The 22,680-nt window shown below is 44.7% G+C and overlaps 1 protein-coding gene across 2 annotated transcripts in view; it reads right to left on the bottom strand.

Annotated features, from left to right (window-relative positions):
* ARFGEF2 (ARF guanine nucleotide exchange factor 2) overlaps positions 1-22,680 on the bottom strand; it is a 100,657-nt gene that overhangs the window by 3,853 nt on the left and 74,124 nt on the right. Inside the window, exons 27-38 of one of the 2 annotated variants that reach the window (XR_014315368.1) lie at positions 20,191-20,363; positions 17,238-17,398; positions 16,059-16,189; positions 15,780-15,909; positions 13,383-13,518; positions 12,189-12,327; positions 12,025-12,079; positions 9,478-9,592; positions 6,759-6,889; positions 3,453-3,621; positions 2,172-2,411; positions 364-549 (exon numbers count right to left, since the gene is read on the bottom strand). Coding sequence is in view for 1 of the 2 variants with exons in the window: in XM_082744783.1 (XP_082600909.1) it covers positions 364-481; positions 2,273-2,411; positions 3,453-3,621; positions 6,759-6,889; positions 9,478-9,592; positions 12,025-12,079; positions 12,189-12,327; positions 13,383-13,518; positions 15,780-15,909; positions 16,059-16,189; positions 17,238-17,398; positions 20,191-20,363 (1,597 nt within the window). In the remaining variant the exon portion in view is untranslated. The remainder of the gene's footprint in view (positions 1-363; positions 550-2,171; positions 2,412-3,452; positions 3,622-6,758; positions 6,890-9,477; positions 9,593-12,024; positions 12,080-12,188; positions 12,328-13,382; positions 13,519-15,779; positions 15,910-16,058; positions 16,190-17,237; positions 17,399-20,190; positions 20,364-22,680) is intronic. The other variant, XM_082744783.1, reaches the window with a different exon arrangement.

Genomic DNA, 22,680 nt, shown 5'->3' with positions numbered 1-22,680 from the left:
ACACAAATTCTTTGGGGACAGCTTTGCTACCAAAGTCAACGTTCGGTTCAGCAAAGCAGATTCCTTCTTCTGAACCACGGCTTTGCTATCTGGACCCTCTCTTCCAACACAGCCACACTCAAAATCCCTGCAGTTCAACTGCTGTGTGCATGGTTTCAACATCAGCCTTTCTCCACTGGGGATCTTTGAGAGAGAGAGCCCCAGGATGATAAAGCATGCTTTGTAATGAATGAACTTTTCTCTGACGAATCTAGAATGCTGCTAGTTATGGAAGAAGTAAGGAAATCATTACTTTAAATACTGAGTAAAAAAGGCACCCAAACCTAGGTCCCAGTGGGGACATTAGAGTTTCCTGGTGTTTACCTTTTCATCGTTTATTTTGAGGGTTTTTGTTAGAAGTAACAACAGAAGACTTGTCCAGGCCTCCCGATGGCTCTCAGAATTCACGGTGATGAAGTAGGCAAGGGCCTCACTGCACACACTGGAGAACAAGAGAGGGGGAGACACGTCAACCACACTGACCACTCACATTCTACTGGAGGGGAGAACCTTTTTTTTTTTTTTTTTTAATTTATTTGACAGAGATCACAAGTAGGCAGAGAGGTGGGCAGAGAGAGGGAAGCAGGCTCCCCGCCGAGCAGAGAGCCCAACTCAGGGCTTGATCCCAGGACCCTGGGATCATGACCCGAGCCAAAGGCAGAGGCTTTAACCCTCTGAGACACCCAGGCGCCCCTGGAGGGGAGAACTCTGTTCTTGCAACAAGTGAGTTGGCTTCTCTGGCCCTGCCACATGGAGCAAATCACTAAGCCTCAGTTTCCTCAGCTGTAAAACAGGGAGAGATGACTGTACCAAACTCAGGGGTTGCTGTGTAGTTGAAATGAAGCCTGCCTGTTGATATCGGCTTGGCCCAGGGCCTGCTCACAGCTTAGGGCCCAATCAGCGTTTGCACACAATGAATACAGAGCCAGTCATCCACAGTTGACCACACACTGCCTTTCTCTCTCTCCTCCTGTCCCATACAGTTGCTGCTACTTTTTCTTTTAAAGTAATCACCACCACCAATGTGGGGCTGAAACTCACCACCCCAAGATCGAAAGTTGCAGCCTCCTCCAACGGAGCCACACAGGTGTCCCTCTAAGACATTTTCTTTTCTTTCTTTCTTTTTTTAAAGATTTTATTTATTTACTTGACAGAGACATAGTAAGAGAGGGAACACAAGCCGGGGGAGTGGGAGAGGGAGAAGCAGACTCCTCACTTGAGCAGTGAGCCCGATGCAGGGATTGATCCCAGGACCCTGGGATCACAACCCAAGCCAAAGGCAGATGCTTAACTGACTGAGCCACCCAGGTGCCCTCTAAGACATTTTAAGTAGATTCCATAACAGTGGGGTTACTGCGTCAAAGAGAGAGACTGAACATTTTAAGGCTCCTGATTTTAATGCCACCTGCTTTCTGGAAAAATCCCCTCCCTGTACATTCCCACTAGCATTAGGAGCCAGGAGAGTGTATGTCTTATTACATGGCTGTCAGCATCGCATGTTAATGGTTTTAAATCTTACAAGAGTGTAAAGGGCTTAAACATAGCATCTGGCTCATAGGAAGCTGGGTGGCGAAGATCTATTCTGTCGGGGGCTATCTCCACGCCATCCCACTGTCTCCCCATTGCTGCATTTCTGCGTAATCCAAGTCAGGACAGCCTGATAATCCACATGATTCCAATACATTTCTCTTGGGAAGAAGGGAGGGTGGGAGGTTAGAGCCGACATCGCCCTAAAGGGACTTCATTCCAGGCCTGCCGATTTTTTTTTTTAAGATTTTATTTATTTATTTGAGAGTGAGAGAGTGACCATGAGTGGGGCAGTGGGGGAGCAGAAAAGCTGGGCTGCGCAGAGAGGGGGAAGCAGACTCTCTGCTGAGTGGGGATCCGGATGCGGGCCTTGATCCCAAGACCCTGAGATCACGATCTGAGCCGAAGGCTGACGCTTAACCAAATGAGCCACCCAGGTGCCTGCTGATTCTGAGCTCTAAGCATTTCTTACTGTGTTTCTGAGCCTTAAGAAACTTACGAAAGAAATGAGGTCCCGCCCTATTCAGGGCATTAAGAAAAGTGAAACACAAGTGCCAGCAAATCGAAGGAAGCAGCAAAAACGAAAGTAGATTATGGGGGGCTACCACATAGGTATTTTTCTCTTATTCTTTTCAATTCAGAGGATCCTTGTGATGCATTTTGTGTCTTATGGATAAGACATTTCATCAGAAACCAGTCTTCTTACGTTAAAAGTCGCTGCTGTATTTCCTCCCAGGAATCCCTGCGGTTCTCGTCAACATACATCCGAAACAGGATCCTCAGACAACAGGCCAGGCTGCTGGTTTCTTGCTTCAGAAGATTAGGTTTAGATTTGCCCTTAAAACCTAGAGATTAGACAGTCATATAAACAGTGCACACTTCTGGAATAATGCTCAGAAATCACGCATTACCTAGTTACTTTAGGGAACACCGAAAGAAATATTCCACATTCTTTTTCAACTGAAGTGTAAGTGACATGTTACTCTTAATCACATCGCCTTAAACAAAGCAATACGAATCAGCCTCAGAGATGTGTGAACCACTCTCACAAGAAAAGCCTTATCGCAGGCAAAGGCATAAATCATCTAGACATGTTAAAGCCATAAAGAAAAATGACATTATAAAATTGTGGATTAAAATAGGCATTTGGGAAGAAAACGAATGGTTATCCAGTAATGGTAACAAAAGTTATATAAAGTATCAATTTTGTGTAAAGTTCAGGACATGAGACTCCCACTGTCACCTTACATGTATCACTTACCTCCAGGGTTTATGTATGTATTTTTGGAGGCGGCCAAGAGAGAGAACCTCTAAAAGCCTCAGCTAATGCAGGACTGCAGTCCGTTTCTCCAAGACCACCAGAGTTTTTATATCATACTTAACTACAGAATTTTATTTATTATTTTTAAAGGATTTTATTTATTTGTTTATTTATTTATTTATTTAGAGAGCAAGAGAGAGAGAACACAGTCGCGGAGGAGGAGCAGGCTCCCCGCCAAGCAGGAGCCTGATGTGGGGCTCAATCCCAGGACCCCGGGATCATGACCTGAGCCGAAGGCAGATGCCAACCAACTTAGCCACCCAGGCACCCCAAATACATAATTTCAACCTAATGTAAAAAGTCTTGGTTTGCTAGATCCATTCAGTCTCTATCTATCAATTCATTTTTGCAGCAAATACTTCCTGAAAGTCTCCCACGTGCCAGGCGGTAGTACTCCTGGTCCTGGGATGGAATGTATCCAGTATGTCCTCCTTTTCCCCTCAAGCATGAAATATCTGGCAAGTTATTCCAGCGAAGTGTACAGTATCAGGAGTTTCCCTAAGGCTTTAACATTTCAGGATGGTGACCAGTGCGGCCACCTGTCCTAGCTGCTGTGTGGCCTTACCTGCTCTCCACAGGACAGTGCGTTGCTCGTAATTGGAGTTGAAGGCCTTTGAGAATGAGTGGGACTCCTGCAGGCAGTCCAGCAGCTTGAAGAGGTGCTGGGAAGACATGCACTTGTACATGCCCTGATCCTCTGTTTCTATGTGGATCTCTGCATCCAGTGTGTCTTGCTAGAAGGGGAGGGCGGGAGAGCTAAGTGAGGACGGGCTGGCTCTGGACACGGAGGCAGCCCTCACTCGCCGGAAGTTGTTCTCTAAGAATCACACACCTCATTCCTCACCACCCTGAACATTTCTCTGTTAGGTTCTGCTCACTGGCCGGGGGAAGAATTACGCTCGGCTCCTGCCTGACGTCAGGCTTTGCAGGCCCAAGTTTCTGTTCTGTCAGTACTGCCTTTGCTGTGTGAACCTGAGTATGTGCTTCTCCAGTTACTTCACCACAGGACTGCACTGTCCTCTCTTTATATTTTAGAACGAAATCAGAAAACGAGAAAGTCAAACTGTATTGTATATGCTAGAAGGTGTGAGTCTCACAACACAATATGAAAGACGGAAATGGCTAAGCAAAGCCTGAGTGGGATCTTCAGCTTCACCAGATGATTAATGAATGTAGCAAGCTCGAAAACTGTGTTTTTCAAAAGTGAAGGGGGAAAAATATAAAAATAGGTATAAAATGCTAGAAATTTTTATTGAATATGTCGCCCAAAATGGGAGACATACTTAGGGATTTTATATTTGTTGAGCCTTCTAGGAATGGATCTATCCTTCGTAATAAGCCAGAGATTAAAAAAATAGTAGTCTGTAGTATTCCCCAAATTGATATATAAATTCAGTGCAATCCTTATTGAAATCCCAGATTACTACTTTGCAGAAATTGACAAGCTGGGTCCTAAAATTCATATGGAAACACACGTGACACAGAATAGTCAAAACGATGTTGATAAAAGCAGCACAAAGTTAAAAGACTCATACTTCCAATTCAAGACACTGTGGTACTGGCATAAAGATGGCCATATAGGTCAGTGGAACAGAACTGAAAGCCCAGAGATAAATCCTTATATTTAGGGTCAAGTGATTTCCCCCATGGGTACCAGAACAATTCACTGGGGGAAAAACAGTCTCTACGATAAACGGTGTTGGGACAACTTGATAGCCATAGGCAAAAGAATAAAGGTCAATGAACTGAGCGAAACAAACATAAAGCAAACTAAAAAATGGATCATAGACCAACATGTAAAAGCTACAATTATAAAATCTTCAAGGAAAACAGGACTAATCCTTGTTACCTTGAATTAGGCCATGCTTGCTTAGACAGACACTAAGATTACAAGGACTCAAGAAAAAACGGAAACCCAGACTTCATTAAATTAAAAATTTTTGTGCTTCACAGGCCACCATCAAGTGACTGGAAAGACAATGACAGAACGGAAGAAAATAGTTGTAAATCATGTATCTGATAAGGGACTAGTATCCAGAATCTATAAAAACTTACGATTCAATGTTGGAAAGTTAAAATATTTAGAAATGAGCAAAAGATTTGAACTGCTATCTCTCCAAAGATACACAAATGGCCAGTAAACACAGAAGATACTCAGTGTTACTAGTCACGAGCGAAATGGAAACTGACACCACAGTGAGATACCACTTCCCACCCACAGAGATGACTGTGATAATTAAAAAAAAAACAACCAAAAAAACCAACCAAACAACCATTGATGAGGATGGGGAGAACCTAGAGCCTTTATCCATTGTGGCTCAGAAGGTAAAACAGGATAGCTGTTCTAGAAGAGTCTGGCAGTTCCTCAAAAAGACAGGCACAGAGTTAATGTATGACCTAGCAATTCTACTCTTAGGTACGTGCTCAAGAGAATTTTTTTTTTTAAAGATTTTATTTATTTATTTGACAGAGAGAGATCACAAGTAGGCAGAGAGGCAGGCGGGGAGGGAGGGTGCAGGCTCCCAGCTGAGCAGAGAGCCCAATGTGGGGCTCGATCCCAGGACTCCAGGATCATCACCCGAGCCGAAGGCAGAGGCTTAACCACTGAGCCACCCAGGTGCCCCCATGCTCAAGAGAATTAAAAATATGTCCACATAAAAACTTATATACAAACGTTCACAGCAGTGTTATTCATCATAGCTGGACAAGGGAACATCCGTCTGTCAACGATGACTGAATGAACAAAATGTGGTACCATACAATGGAATATTATTTTATATATGAACACACATACACACTTACAGAGTAACATGGATGTTAACATGCTATAGGTACAGACTGCAACAGGGATGAACTTGGAAAACATTACGCTCAGTGAAAGAAGCCAGACACAAAAGCTCGCATTTGACATGATTCCAGTAATAGAAAATATATCCAGATTAGGCAAATCCACAGAGACAGAAAGGAAATTAGTGGTTCTCAAGGACTGGGCTGAGGAGGGAAGGGACAGTGACTGCTAATGGTTAGGGCATTCCTTTCAGCAGTGATAAAAATATTCTGGAATTAAACAGGGGTGATGTTTGCACAACTCTGTGAATATACCAAAACTCTGAACATTCATTCACAGATCTGCTAGCCCCTGGAGCACTGACATTTACAAGCTACGGTGTAATGTTACTGTCCAACTTTGGATACCTAATCCTCTGTCTCCAAGGATAATATATTAGATAAAAAGCTGTGCATACAAAACAAAAAAGTAAACTTTAAATGAAAACTGGTATCTTTTTTTTTTTTTTTAAGATTTTATGTATTTATTTGACAGACAGAGATCACAAGTAGGCAGAGAGGCAGGCAGAGAGAGAGGGAAGCAGGCTCCCTGCTGAGCAGAGAGCCCAATGCGGGACTCGATCCCAGGACCCCGGGATCATGACCTGAGCCGAAGGCAGAGGCTTAACCCACTGAGCCACCCAGGCGCCCTGAAAACTGGTATCTTTATTCATATATTTTTCTCTCTCATTTATGGTTAAACTGTATGCCAGTTATGAGGAAGAGTCCCCCTGATTAATAACACTCTTTTTTCAAAGCACCAAGGTGGGGAGGATGGCATGTGACTAGGGGATGCTAGTAAACTGACTTTCTGGGAAATTTAAAGAAAAAAAGCCCTGATTTTTAGTGTTTGCTGACTGCCGTGGTATAAATATTCCCACTGCAACCAATTTCTCAAGCCACCAATAGGGCATGACTGAAGGCAGGGCTGGGGAGAGGCGAGCACGACGGGCTCCTGTGAGCCACAACGAGCTGGCCCCAGTGTAGCACTGCACCGAGCAACCTCCCCCCACACGAGGACACCCCTCAAAGCTGGTCATCTTACCTGGGCAGCAACCATGTGCTCTGCATCCTCCTTCTTGCTCGTGGCGGGGTAGAACACAATGTTGTCGATGGTCTGTATCAGTTCCAGCTGGACCACACACTTGATGAGGAGGCTGGCAAACAGTTTCTGATCTATATTAGATGATAAAGATTAACCCTAATAATGATTCAGCCAGTGTTGGATAAGTACTCCCCGAGCTCCTACTATGTGTCAGGCAGCCATGGCTTTTGAGGCTGTGGCGGAACAGTGGAGAAGCCGGACAAAACCCCAGCGCAGAGAGACAATAAACAGGATCTCTAAGTCTAAGGTACAGTATGTCAGATGACAACGACAAAGGTAAGAATGGGGAGGAGGGAGAAGTGGTGTCGGGGTGGGGTTGCGAGTTTAGACGAGCTGGTCAGGAAAGGGCTCCCTGCCAATGGGATGCCTGAGCAAAGACCTGAGGGGAGGGGTCAGCTACGCAGGGACCCCATCTTCCAACCAGCTGCCAGACTCCTACAGACAGCTCCAGACGGTGGCCTAAGCACCCCAGGCCCCAGGTTCCTGCAGCAGCCGGACTCTCCAAAGTGGCTGCCAGTCAGACTGAGGGGCAGGGGCGGGGCTCTTTTCTGCTCTTAGTTCCCTACGGCTGTCTGTCTGCTGTGGAGGTGGTATCCTCTTTCTGTATCTGCTTCGGGTTCCCTCAAGAGTCCCCCTTTCCTCTTCCAGTGGTGAGCCATCTTTGACTAGCTAATAATTCTTTACGTAGCGTCTTCTCTGTTCAAATTATTGGTGTGGTTTCTGTCTACACTGGTTAATATTTCCTCCATCTTTGTCTTCCCACTCCCTGGGCTCAGGGGCGGCCCATGTCGGGCACTTCACTGGTGTTGATTGGATATTCTTATAGAATCAGAATGTTGAAAATATTAAAGCGTTCAGTGATGGCAAATGAGGATGGGTCATCTCATCTGTTAAACTGTGTGTGTGCATTTACACTAATTCTCCAGCAGAATCAGTTTTAATTAAAGAAGAACATGGTGGAGTTGCAGCACATGTGCATTTAACTTATGCCAATTCAGTGACGTCAGCTTGGACCAAAAATGAAAAGGGAGGAAACAGTCCAAGTGGTGTGAGACTGTGCCCGCCGCCCCGCTCACTGTACTGACACCCACAGGGTGGGCTCGGTTGGGACAAAGTAAGCATGTTCCCAGGAGGAAGGGCAGGGCTCTCAAGTGCCAGGTCCCTCTCAGAGTACAGACCTCTCACTGCACCAAGAGTGGCTCTATTTCAAGACCTGTATGCGTGCACCGCCCTCCCTCCCCCCACAAGCCAAGCTTTTCTCTGGAGCTGCTGAGGCAGGAGACTTGCTCCCCGGCCCCCGCGGCAGATACTGAGGAACAGCGTGCGAGTGTCTGACGTGCCGTCTTTTTAATGGATTTGTGGGTGGTTATGCTGGTTGGGGACCACGCATGGCTGTTTCTAATAGACTGCTGCGGAAGTTAACGGCGGTGTCAACGCCGATGGCCGGCGCGAGGAGAAGAGGGTAGGACTGCTCTGAAGAAAAGCACCAGGGCCACAGCTAGAAAAAGAGCAGACCACGAAACCAGGAGTGTTCCAGTTTCTCAGTCCGCTAGAAGTGTGTCTGAGTCCCAGCCCTACTCATAGGGGCAAGTCGTGTTGTCTATCTCGGTCCCAGATCACACAATCGTAAACAACAGCACCTCCTCAAAGGGCTCGAGGGACGATTACACGAGGTCACACACATGAAACACACAGTGCAGTGCCTGCCTCACAGCAACTGTTAAATGCATTTTTTTTTAAACAATAGTAAACATAGTAAACAGTAAAATATAACCACAGTAAAACATAACCTCTTTGCCACAAGAGGCAAAGTGATAGAAGTAATCTGAAACTCATGTCCAGAAAAGGGATCTCTAACACATAAAAAGCTCCCCCAAACCAATAAAAAGATGAAAAGCCAATACAAAATGAGGACCAATTTGAACAGATGATGCAAAAACAAAGGTTCTTAAACACATGAAAAACTGCTCAGTTTCCCTTAAAATTAGAAAACCGCAAATAAAAATTACTCCAAAGATAGGAAACATCACCTACGTGTTCCTGAGGGTCATGTAAACAGGTACAACCTTAATGGGCAGGAATCTGTAATTATGTGTCAAAATGACAAATGCACCTCACCCAGCAGTCCTACAGCTAGGAATTCATTATATAGACACACATATTAGGTGATTCAGGGTAGTACTGTTTGTAACAGAAAAAGATGGGGAATAATATAAACGTCCATTAGTAGGAACCCAATTAAGCACCTCATAATACATCTATACCCTGGAATGACATACAATAAATAGCATAAAAGAATGTGAACGTTTTTTAGGTACTGATTTTGAATGGTCTCAAAAATACACTAAATGAAAAAAGAATACCACATAGTACTCTGTAATTTGTATAAAAAGGACAGGAGGCTTTGTGTGTGTGTGTGTGTGTGTGTGTGTGTGTACATATGCATGTGTTTATGGCTATGCTATTTCTTGCATATGGGTACAATTAGAAATGCACATAAACTGGTAACTCTGGCTGGCAGGGACTGGCAGACTAAGGCATGGGGTGGAAGAAAGGCTTATCATGTTCACCCTTTTGTACTTTCTGAATATTTGAATTATGTAAACATGGTATCTATTTAAAATAAATAGATGAAAACAACGAGAAAATGTGGCCTTACTTGCATAAGGTCTACCTTTCCAGCTGTCATCGGTCGGGTTAGAGAGTTGGCTCTGGCCTCTCTCAGAGGCATTTTTATCTATGCTGCTTAGAGACTGGCGGTCCAGATCCATATCCTGAAAGTTAACCCAAAGAGAAATACAATGTTCACTTTCTTTATCTACAATTCAGTATCTGGGTAGAGATGTGCCTGTTTTGACACTGTTGGACCAACTTGAATTTAGGTGTCAGGCTTAGCTTGAAGTACAGTTATACTGCCTGCTTAACTAGGCTGCATAGGACAGATTACGGATGTAGTGTATTTTCTCCCTCCCATTAAAATTTCACATTTTCTTATTCCTACTTTGAAGGTGTTTCTCTATGTATCAATGATTTTTTTTTAAAGATTTTATTTATTTATTTGACAGGCAGAGATTACAAGTAGGCAGAGAGAGAGGAGGAAGCAGGCTCCCCGCTGAGCAGAGAACACGATGCGGGGTTCCATCCCAGGACCCTGGGATCATGACCTGAGCCAAAGGCAGAGGCTTTAACCCACTGAGCCACCCAGGCACCCCTCTATGTATCAGTGATTTAACAATGAGTGTGACATGGGGCACCTGGGTGGCTCAGTCAGTTAAGCATCCAACTTTTTTTTTTTTTTTTTAAGATTTTATTTATTTATTTGACAGAGAGGGAGTGAGTATAAGCAGGGGGAGCAGGAGAGGGAGAAGCAGACTCTTCACTGAGCAGGGAGTCTGATGCAGGGCTCGACCCCAGGACCCTGGGATCATGACCTGAGCTGAAGGCAGACACCTAACTGACTGAGCCACTCAGATGCCCCCAAAGCATCAGACTCTTGATCTCAGCTCTTGATCTCAGGGTTGTGAGTTCAAACCCTGAGTTGGGCTTCATGCTTGGTGTGGAGCCTACTTAAGAAACAAACAAAATAATGAGTATGGCAAATTAATGAGGACAAGCTCAAAAACAAACTAGTAATAGCTTTTTAAAACATTGACAGATGACAGTTAACAAAAGATGTTTAAATAAGGTGCTTCATTTTTTAAGTTGCTATATCCCAGATGCCTTTTTTTTTTTTTTTTAAAGTAGGTTCACACCCAACGTGGGGCTCTAACTCACAAACCTGAGCTTAAGAATTGCATGCTCCCCTGACTGAGTCAGGCAGGTGTCACCCAAATGTCTTTTAAAATCTGATGGCCAGGGGCACCTAAGTGGCTCAGTTGGCTGAGTAGCTGCCTTTGGCTCAGGTCATGATTCCAGGGTCCTGGGATCGAGCCCTGTGTCGGGCTTCCTACTCAGTGGAGAGCCTGTTTCTCCTTCTCCCTCTGCCTGCTGCTTTGCCTACTTGTGCTCTCTATCTCTCTGTCAAATAAATAAATAAATAAATAAATCTTAAAAAAAAAAAAATCTGATGGCCTTACAGTTATCTGGGAATAGAAGTTAATATTACAAAACCCCTGTACACTAAGGTATTTAAAAGTGAGACTTGAATCAGAACTTCTCTATGTGGCCTCACACAGAAAATAAGAACCACTATCTCACAGGTGTGGGGGAAAGCATTCTTTATTTCAGAGGATAATAAATAAGGATAATTATATCAAGGCATTGCTTCTATCAGCAAAACATCAGGACTGAGAGTTCAACGAGGGAGAATTTGTTAAATAGATTATAATAACGTACAGTCACTGAAAAATATGCTCTCAAAGAATATTTAAGAATATGGAAAGGGCACCTGGGTGGCTCAGTGGGTTAAGCCTCTGCCTTCAGCTCAAGTCATAATCTCAGGATCCTGGAATCAAGCCCCGCATTGGGCTCTCTGCTCAGCAGGGAGCCTACTCGCCCCTCTCTCTCTCTGCCTGCCTCTCTGCCTATTTGTGATCTCTCGCTGTCAAATAAATCTTAAAAAAAAAAAAATCTGGAAAAATGCTCACATGCTGTTAGGTAAATTATGTGCCAAGTATGCCCAAATTTAAAAAATGTGTGGGTTAGATGTGTGTCGTTACACAAAGAAAAAACTAGAAAGGTAAACTGTGGTTTTTACTGGGTGAGGTGACTTAATTTCTGTACTTTCTAAAACAGATGCTAATGAACATATATAGATTTAAAGCTTGCCCTTTTTTGTTTTTGAAGTCATCTCTACCCCCAACATGGAGCTTAAACTCACGACCCTGAGATTAAAAGCTGCAAGCTCCACCATCGAGCCAGCCAGGTGCCCCTAGTTTTGTTTTGTTTTTTTTTTTAAGATTTTATTTATTTGACAGACACAGATCACAAGTAGGTGGAGAGACAGGCAGAGAGAGAGACGAGGAAGCAGGCTCCCCACTGAGCAGAGAGCCTGATGTGGGGCTCGATCCCAGGACCCTGGGATCATGACCTAAGCCAAAGGCAGAGGCTTTAACCCACTGAGCCACCCAGGCACCCCGTACCCCTAGTTTTTAAATCTTATAATCTTTTTTACTCACTTCCCATCAGAAAAGCATAAACTCTTTGGATTGCTTAATTTTATGCTCTAACAGGAGATCAGAGAAAAAACAACAACAAAGAATCCTACCAAATGTTTTTCTGACGAATCTTCCTCCATTCCTGCAGGTCTCCAGGTCAGCAAGCTGAAGGGAGCGCAAAAGAAGGAAAATGATCCATGTGAAAGGCAACCTGGGAGTCTTAAGATGTCTGCTGCGCATGGAAATCAACAGCGAGAGGCACATGTGCACTCACACGTGTGGGATGGTGGTTTTGAAGATATCCAGCATACAGATGCACGTCTCATCCCAGACGTCCGGGCTGAATTTCTCCCCATTGGATATGACTAAGTTTTCTAAGCAATTGGTACCTGACCGAGCCAACTGCTCATTATCTGCAAAATAAAGTGATATTCATCACCAAACTTCCACTGCGGTTTTCATTCCCACCAGGGCACCAAGGCTTCCTATCATGGAGATGACATGACGCAGGGCGGGGGGGGGGGGTGTCTGCAGGCTCTTATTTAAGGAAGCAACGATCCCGACGGTATTACAACCTTTATTGTTTAAGCAGGCTATAAAGAGATAAAATGATTTATCACAGCTTTATTGCTAGGGGATGGAAGAAGGTCAGTTTGTGTCTTAATTAACTGATTTCTTGTATGATGAATGGTAAAAGATGGAAATATTAGACCAGCGTTTCTCTAAATTTCATCCCTCAAACACTGCCATACTGTTATTGTTTTTTTTTGTTTTTTAAAGATTTTATTTATTTATTTGACAGACAGAGATCACAAGTAGGCTGAGAGGCAGGCAGAGAGAGAGAGGAGGAAGCAGGCTCCCTGCTGATCAGAGAGCCTGATGTGGGGCTCAATCCCAGGACCTTGGGATCATGACCAGAGCCGAAGGCAGAGGCTTTAACCTACTGAGCCACCCCGGTGCCCCTGGTATTAACTGTTTTATCCTTTATTTTAAAAATGAGTCACATTTTGGAAAAACTTAACACACCGAAGCTTTGTCCAAAGCCAAAACTATCTATAGAATCCAGGTCAGATGGGCTAGTGGGTATTTTTCCTAGTATGCACTCTTTCAGCAAGTACTCAAATGGAAATGTCCACTGATGAAGCTGTTGCTACCTGACCCCCATTGTACATTTTAAAAGCATTACAGAAAATTTCAAATGTAGACAAAAGTAGAAAAAAACAGTATAATAGATAAAGGCACATTTTCTAAGATATAATAATAATTACAACCTATCTTTAAGAAGTGCTAAAACTGGCTTGGGGAGATTGTTTTTATGCTCCAATTATGTAAAAATACACATTTTCCCCAATTAAATTATATACTGTAATTCCTTGGGCATTACCTTCTTGCTTTTACATATTGAAAAAATTCAACTCCCATTAAAAATTAAGGCAAGAAGAATGACAGCCAGAGACATAGCAAGTACCTTGTTTCACACACCACTGTAACTGTGCAAACACATCAGAAAGAAGTACTTCATTCAGAGCTTCATAAAACTGGGTGAACACGTCACAGATGGCATAGAGGGCATGATTGCAAGTTGTCGTCATCCACTCAGATTTCTGAAAAACAAAAAGGTACGTTGAGAGGCCACTCTCCTTGTGGGTCTCTAGGAGACCCACATGATGGGCATGCCCATGGGCATGGGCATCCTAGACCACATGCCCTACATGATGGGCACAGCTCCTACATGATGGGCACAGCTGTTCTGGTGTGCAACCTGGCAGTATCCGTCAATAGTCTTTTTATAACACTCACACCCACAGGTGTAGGAACAGGGCTGACAGGAACAGACTCTAAGGAAAGAATCAAAGATCTGGGGCGCCTGGGTGGCTCAGTGGGTTAAGCCTCTGCCTTCAGCTCAGGAAGTGATCTTGGAGTCCTGGGACTGAGCCCCACATGGGGCTCTCTGCTCAGCAGGGAGCCTGCTTCCCCCTCCAACGCCTGTCTTTATGCCTACTTGTGATCTCTCTCTGTCAAATAAATAAATAAAAATCTTAAAAAATAAAAAGAATTGAAGATCTGAGTGTGAAGGTCTGTGAATAAAGATGTTTATACCACACTGACATTTACACGCTGAAAACACAGATATGAACCAATACCCAGCAAGGCAGCAACTGAATTAAGTACATCTACATGAGAGGATATTAACACACTCATTCAAAGTGATACTGACAAAAAGTTGTAATGATTTGGAAAAAGTGAATATGAGATTATGCTAACTACACCTTTTTACACCAAAAATTTATCTCTGGTAATTTCATGGCAGTATTTCAAGTATTTAATATAGAGAGAGATTCAGAAAATCATCGAATAGGGAGGGGTGGGTACTGCTAAACAAGATTCCAAAAGTGGAAGCCCTAAGTGGAAAGACTGCTAGATTTGGTTCTCTAAAAGCTAAAATTTTCTAAAATGAGAAGAAAATGAGCATAACAAAGGGGGCAAAATCATCTGTAATTTATGTAAGGACATGCTACTTTATGTATACACTGAAAAGCTCTTAAAACAATAGGAAAGAGGTAACTAACTCAAGAGATGGACTAAGGATGTGAAAAACCAATTCATAAAAGAAGAAATGTGAATTAGTAAAGTGAAAAAAAGTACGCAACCTCATTAGCAATTAAAAAACTATGAGGCAGGGGCACCTGGTGCCTCAGTCAGTTGAATGTCTAACTCTTGGTTTCTCAGGTCATGAGACCGAGTCCCATGTTGGGCTCCACGCTGAGCATGGAGTCTGCTTAAGATTCTCCTTCTCCTGGGACACCTGGTGGCTTGGTCAGTTAAGTGTCCACCTCTTGATTTTGGCTCAGGTTGTGGTCCCTGGGTGTCTGGCTCCCTGCTGAGCAGGTAAGTCTGTTTCTCTCTCTCTCTCTCCCCGCTCCTCCCCCTGCCACTTCCTCTGTTCACATGTGGTCTCAAATAAATAAATCTTAAAAAAAAATTCTCTCTGCTCCTCCCCACTCCCTCATGCATGTGCACTCTCTCTAAAAAAGAAAAACAAAACAAAAAAACTGAGGCGCTTGGCTAGCTCAGATGGAAGAAGGTGTAACTGTTTCCGGATCATGAGTTCGAACCCCATGTGAGGTGCAGAGAGCCACGGAGAGCCACGGTGGGCATGGAGAAACAGGGATGCTCACTCACTGCTCAAGTATAAATGGCTGCAAATTTTAACTTACAAGTACGTATCAAAAGCCTCAGTAATGTGCAAGCTCCAAACCTGATACACCACTTGACCCAAGTAAACAAAGAAAAAAACAAGTACAAAGGTAGCGGCTAAGAACATTCATTTCAGGGCTAAGAAAAACTGGAAATAATTTCTTATGGACCAGGGGATATGTGCGGCTAGAAATATTTTGCAGCTTTGAAAAAACATCACGGAAGACTCAGGATTGTAGAAAAGCACTCATGTCTTAAGTTGAAAAGGCAGTTTATGGTGTGTGTGCTGGCATTCCTTTTTTTTTTCTTAAGATTTTTTATTTTATTTTTTTAAAAGGTTTTATTTATTTATTTGACAGACAGACATCACAAGTAGGCAGAGAGGCAGGCAGAGAGAGGGGGAAGCAGGGTCCCCGAGAGGCAGAGAGCCCAATGCAGGGCTAGATCCCAGGACCCAGGGATCGTGACTGAGCCAAAGGCAGAGGCTTAACCAGCTGAGCCACCCAGGCGCCCTGGCGGTTTCCATTTTAAAATACACCCCAGAAGCTTGAAGGGTAAGACTTGCATGGGGATCATGATGCAACCCTGCAACAGACGAAAGCAGAGAGCCCCCTCCCACCCCCACCCCCACCACCGTGTCCAGGGCACCGCTTCAGTCATCACCTACCTCCGACTGCTGCTCAGGGAGTTTCATATTGTCAAAAATCCTGAACACGATTCTGAACAGGTCCTGCCACCAGTGCTTTTCAAAGGTGTGACCGTAGCTCTTCATGATCTCAAACATGACCGTGAGTCCTCTGGAGGAACAAAGTCAGGCGCAGAGAGGGAATGGGGCGGGAGGAGAGGCAAGAACAGCAGAGAAGAGGGGGCAGAGCATGGGGTCAGGGGAGCAGGTGACTGAGGCTCATTCTGTGGCGAAAGGGGCACCATCCTGGGACATGGTTACCTTGTCCGAACATCTAGCTTGCATCTGTTAATGATGCAGGAGAGCTCAAACAGGATGGGGAACCAGCCTCGGACCCAGACCCTGTCGCCAGGAGCCACATTCATGTCATCGCTGGTGTATTCTTGTAGCACCTGCCGGGAGAGTCACCTCTCAGATGCAGACTAGGCAAGCAAAGGAAGAAACTAAAAGGGAACTACACGAAGATCAAGACCCCACACATTTCCCCCTCTAACAACAACCATTCAGCAAGGGCAGGATAGGAAATCCCCAGGAGGCAAACATAAGCCTCTCCCAAGGACATATGAGCAGTTATGCCTACGGACCTTCGTGGGTTTTGGAATAAGCTGAGTGGGCAGATCACTGCTAAGTTAACTGAGGCACTAGAACATGAAGTCAGCTGCCCAAGGTCATGCAGCTCGGAGCTGGCAGTCTTTCCCAATCTGGATGTGAAGCTCCACTCCCTGCCCTACCTCTGGGATTTTGAGCCCTTCGAACTGTAATCACTCTTGAAGCGAGGTACTGTCGTAATGAAATTTCTTTATCAGCTCTGATTACCCAACATGAGGCAATTTCTCTCTGAGCCTGTGTCAATGCCCCTGGTTCAGCGGGGACATAATTGCCAATCTCACAGGTCTGATGTGGAAACTAAACACATCGATACACAGAAAAGACCTGAAGGAGGGATCTGTATCATAGTTTAGATGTGCTTATTTCTACCCAATTTCAGTGTCCAAGACTGCTATTTAAACCAAGTAGGCCTTTTCGGAAAGGTGAGACATAAAAGTCCCAAACATTTCTAGGAGAAAACAAAAGGTGATTTTTAAAAATGTAACTTCTCAGCCATGTCACAATGGTAAAATCTCATTTCCTTAAGAGGGAGGTTTGTTTCCTTTCAAACAGGAACGTCTAGTTTCTTCAGCTTTGCCACAATTCAAAGCTAAATACTATTATCTTCTACAAAACCAGTTCACAGAACACTAGGTAGAAGTTCAGTAGGAGTAAAAGAAGTAATTTCATACATGCAAAACAAGAGAAGGGGTAGAACCCCAGTAACAGGCAGCATTTTGAAGTGAATGCCTAGTTTAGGGCAAACATGCATTTCTAAAAGTGTAGCGGGGAACGCTCTTTCTGATTCCTTTTCTCCTCAGTCCCCAGAAGGGAGGAGAGGAAGTGACGTACCCGAGGCCTCTCGGAGACGTATTTCCCACAGAAGCGGATGAGCCGGATGGCTTCCATGCTCGTGTCAGGGAAGGCCGCGTTGCAGGCGAACTCCGACAAGCACTTCACAGCGTCCTGAAAGGAATCGATGGCTGCAGGGAAATGGTGCTGGAAGATAGTTGCTGTGGAAACAAAGCCATGTTTTTCATAAGACCAGAGACTTCCAAATGGGGATCCAACACCTCCCACCCTGAGGGGACTACTTCTGTGAAAATCTAAGAAAAGCATGTCACTCTCTCTAGGAGACAGCATTTCTTATTAAATTGTTCAGGAAATCGATTCAAGAATGAATCGACTGGGGGCGCCTGGGTGGCTCAGTGGGTTAAGCCGCTGCCTTCGGCTCAGGTCATGATCTCAGGGTCCTGGGATCGAGTCCCGCATTGGGCTCTCTGCTCAGCAGGGAGCCTGCTTCCTTCTCTCTCTCTCTCTCTCTCTGCCTGCCTCTCAGTGTACTTGTAATTTCTCTCTGTCAAATAAATAAATAAAATCTTTAAAAAAAAAAAAAAAAAAGAATGAATCGACTGGGCACTGCCTGGGCTAAACTGGTTCCTGAGCTCCAGTACTTTCACTCACTCATTCATTCATTCATTCATTCATCCCCATCCAGCCAGCCATCAGACATTTACTGAGTGCCAACTAAGAGCAAAGCACAGCTGTGGGCCCTTGGGACAGAGGTAACCAGTGAAATTTCCTGCTTCACGATACTCGTGCTCCAATGGGCAAGACAGACAATAATCGCCTAAGCCAATACATATATAAAATATAAAATAATCTGAGGTTGGGTGAGTGCTGGGTGAGAGGAAAGAAAGCAGCAGGTGCTGCTTCGGCTGGGGGTCAGAGAAGGACTCTCTGAAGAGGTCCTGTCAAGTGTCTCCCAAGGAAGTGAGAGAGGACAAGCCACGAGAAAATCAAGTTTCACCAGGATCCCAAGGTGTCCATTTCAACGTCAGCTATTTTAGGTTGGATAAACACTGATCTGTGTGTGAAGCTGGCCCTCAGTGGTCTGCCTGATGGAAGCTCTAGCCCTGGTTCAGTGACCCCGAGCACTCTCCTTTAACTCCCTGGCCGTCCCCGTCCCAGGACCACACCAAGTGCTACCTGGGTGGAATGCTATGAAGACAAAAGGAGATAAAGAATGTCAATGAGCTAAGGGTGAAAGGCAATTCAGAAGTCTAAGGTCTTCCAAAATCCTACGAACATCACCTAAGACAAAATGTAAGTAGCAAGAAGCTTCTTAAGAGTTGGGTTAAAGCCTCTGCCTTCGGCTCAGGTCATGATCCCAGGGTTCTGGGATCGAGCCCCACATCAGGCTCTCTGCTCAGCGGGAGCCTGCTTCCTTTCCTCTCTCTCTGCCTGCCTCTCTGTCTACTTGTGATCTCTGTCTGTCAAATAAAGAAATAAAATCTTAAAAAAAAAAAAGAGTTAAAAGATCTCGGGACGCCTGGGCGGTTCAGTTGGTTAAGCTGCTGCCTTCGGCTCAGGTCATGATCCCAGGGTCCTGGGATCAAGTCCCACATTGGGCTCCTTGCTCACCAGGGAGTCTCCTTCTGTCTCTGCCTCTGCCTGCCGCTCTGCCTGCTTGGGCTCTCTCTCTCTCTCTCTTTCTGACAAATAAATAAATGAAACTTAAACAACAACAAAAAAAAGAGTTAAAAGATCTCAAAAAAGATGAAAGCTAATCTGATGTTTTCTCACCATTACAAAGGCCAAGAGGAGCAAATAGCCTGTGGTGTGATGACAGGCAGGACCAGGGCCATCTGGTCAGTCCAGAAGAGAGAGACACGGCAGCAACTCTGGGCTGCCTTGTCTGGGAGTGAACCCTGCCCCACTACTTCCTAGCAGTGTGACCTCAGGCAAGTTATTCTACTTTACTTTTCAGTCCCTCAGTTTCCTCTCTGGTCATCTGTGGGGAGTATTGGCACAGCCAGTTCTCGTTACTCATGGTAGTTGTGTTCTATAAGTCGACTGTGAACACTGACCACGCCCCCAGGGCAGAGCCACTATTCCCAGGGGAGGCGTGGAGGTAGGTTCTGCGAGCCTCTGGTCACCATGTTTTAAGTAACCAATCAATGCAGAACCTTGCTTCATGTGTGTTTCCACACATAAGACATAGTTATTTTATACATACTATTGGGTTCAACACTGAACTTCTGGCCAACAGCACTTTAACTAAGCTTGAATGAAGCTTATCGAAAACATACATTTTCTCTATAAGGCACATCATAGCCTTCCTGTGCTCAGAGACACCAGACAGCACTCCAGCACTGTGCTTCAGGGCTATTTTATTTATTTATTTTTGCTTTAAAGATTTTATTATTTATTTGACAGAGAGAGAGACAGCGAGAGAGGGGATACAAGCAGGGGAAGAGGGAGAGGGAGAAGCAGGCTCTCTGCTGAGCAGGGAGCCATCAGGGCTCGATCCCACGACCCTCGGATCACGAAGTGAGCTGAAGGCAGATGTTTAACTGACTGAGCCACTCAGGCGCCGCCTTCAGGGCCATTTAAAATGGGACCAACAAAAAGATGATGGCAGTAAGTAAACCATGGAAAGGACATTTACTTATTTATAGGGAGAGAGTTGAAACCAGAAGGCAGAGAGTCGCCTTGTTAGCCTGGGCTGGGAACACGTGCTTGGATGACTCAAGTACATTCCCGCTAAATGCACACACATGTCCAGAAACAACCAAGAAAGTGCCGGGAGCACTGGTTTTGTGGTTGCGAATAATGAGAATCGACTGTGCTTCCTTCACAGGGTTTCTGTGCACATGTCTAAGCACATGTTAAGAGCTCAGAACACCTCCTGGCACGTTATCGTATCACGGTAGACCTAAACAAGGAAGCCTCTTTGCAGAGTAGAACAGGAAATAAGTGGTCACCCTTCTAGGTCTGCAGGTGTGACATTAGAGTCACTTACTGACGATGTGGCCTGTGGTCTGGAAGGCCAGCTCCACAATGTTCCCGTCGTGATCTGAGGCTGCCTGGTGGAACACAGCAAAGATGTTCTTCCAGCCCGAGCGGATGTTGGCTGCTTGGGAGTTCACCATCTGCGCAACACAGCGGATCACCATGTCCCGAATGGTCGGAGACCTAAGTAAGGAAAGAAGGGGGCAGCCATGTCATTTGTACTCTGAACAGAGAAAGAGAAATGGAAAAACCTGCATTTTGGGGGCATCTGGGTGGCTCGGTGGGTTGAGCCTCTGCCTTTGGCTCAGGTCATGAACTCAGGGTCTTGGGATCGAGCCCCACATAGGGGCCTGCTTCCCCCTCCCCCTCTGCCTGCCTCTCTGCCTACTTGTGATATCTCTCTCTCTCTGTCAAATAAATAAAACAAAGTCTTAAAAGAAAAACCTCATTTTTATTCTTCTATTTTTATTTTTTTGGAGCCGGACATGGGGCTTGAACTCATGAGCCTGAGGCAAAGACCTGAGCTGGGATCAACGGTGGGGTGCTTAACTGAGCCATACAGATGCCCTCCCCCCGACAAAAAAATGCATTTTTAAAAGCAGATTTTACATAGTAATCCACATTCACTAAAAAAAAAATTAAACTAGATACAACAACAAAAAACATTAAGACAATCACTGGGCAGACAGTCAGATGCTTTCCCAGCACCATCCTCCCACCTCCTTGGTAAGAGAACTTTGATTTCAAAAAAAAAAAGAGAATTCTGATTTCAAGCAGGCAGCAACATGCCTGACCTCAGGGAGCCAGTCATAACCAGGATAAGACAACACGACAATCTTGTCTCATGTGCCAGGTCCACCATGCCCCAGTCCCCCTTGCAGCCAGGGGAGCTACAAGACGTGTTCTATTGACTCCTAGAGAAAATCTGGGGGAATGTGAAGGGGAGGGGTTTCTACTATAGCTTTTTGTCTTGTAAAGAATACACCTGGTAGGCTCTGCCCCATTTCTTGGTATCCGTTTTTTGAACACAGTATGATGCCTGGAGCTAGAGCCTCTGTTCAGCATCACAAAACAACAGGCTCAAAGATAAAAAGTGATCCTGTGGATGAACAAACAAGGAACAGAAAGAAGCTGGGTCCTTGGGTATCTGGATGGCTCAGTAGGTGAAGCGTCTGCCTTCGGCCTCGGTCATGATCCCAGGGTCCTGGGAGCAAGTCCCTCATGGGGTTCCCTGCTCAGCAGAGTCTGCTTCTCCCTCTGCCTCCACCCTTCCCCAGCTCTCTCTCTCTCTCTCTTAAATAAATAAATAAATAAATAAATAAATAAATAAAATCTTAAAAAAAAAAAAAAAAGCAAAAAGAAAGAAGCTGGGTCCTCAATGACAATTTGGGCTATGGAACCTAAGTTGGGTCTGCCTGCCTCTGACTTATTACATAAACAATACACAGCCTTGTGGTCCAAGGCACTGTTGGGTCAGTTTTTCGGGCTGAAAACCTTTACACTGATGATACTCATAATTTTGAGTCCTCAGAGATGACTATTCCTAAACTCTTGGTGCCTATCTTCTTGGATTTTTAGGCAAGGGTATATGTGTAGGATAAACACATATAAATGGATGGGAATATACAAATGTTAATTTAAGATGCAAAATTTTAAATTTAATCATTACAAAACCAAGCCTGAAGACAAAAAAATGGCCCATTTTCTGAAGCAGCTGCAAGGTTCAACACAGTGTTACTTGGATATTTGCAAAAGGCTAGCACATATGTCTTGCAATCTATTAAGACATACGCAGTTACGGGGTGGGCGCTATTATCATACAAACAACAAGCAGCAAGGCTACACAAACTTATCTCTTCCACACACCACTAGCTTTGAAACCCATTAGCGTGGCTTTGGGATTGCAAACTTGATTTGCAAATTTTATCTGGCTTAGGGTAACATTCATTTTCATCTGTGGGATCCATAGTAACTGATAATAGATCATTTAGGGAAGACCCGGAGGAAGTCAAAAGAGTTAAAACTTAGCTAAGAGTCCACAAAGCAAATACGTCACCCACAGGTAACAAAGGACTAACTACAATCCGAGGTGACTTCAGTACATAAGAAGATTGAATTCATGACTGCATCCCCCACTGCAAAGAAAAGCAGCTCACTGGAAAGAACTACATGTACTTTTTTTTTTTTAATTAATTTTACCTCTTTTTCTTTTTTTTTTTTAAGATTTTATTTATTTATTTGACAGAGAGAAATTACAAGTACACTGAGAGGCAGGCAGAGAGAGAGAGAGAAGGAAGCAGGCTCCCCGCTGAGCAGAGAGCCCGATGCGGGACTCGATCCCAGGACCCTGAGATCATGACCTGAGCTGAAGGCAGCGGCTTAACCCACTGAGCCACCCAGGCGCCCCGAACTACATGTACTTTTTAAATATTTGGATGGGGGGGGCGGGGAGAACATGAGTGGGACGGGAGAGGCAGAGGGAGAGAGAGAATCTCAAGCA

The sequence above is a fragment of the Mustela nivalis genome, assembly GCF_964662115.1.
Source record: "Mustela nivalis genome assembly, chromosome: 8".
NCBI lineage: Eukaryota > Metazoa > Chordata > Mammalia > Carnivora > Mustelidae > Mustela > Mustela nivalis.
This window is presented reverse-complemented; position numbering and strand designations above follow the sequence as displayed.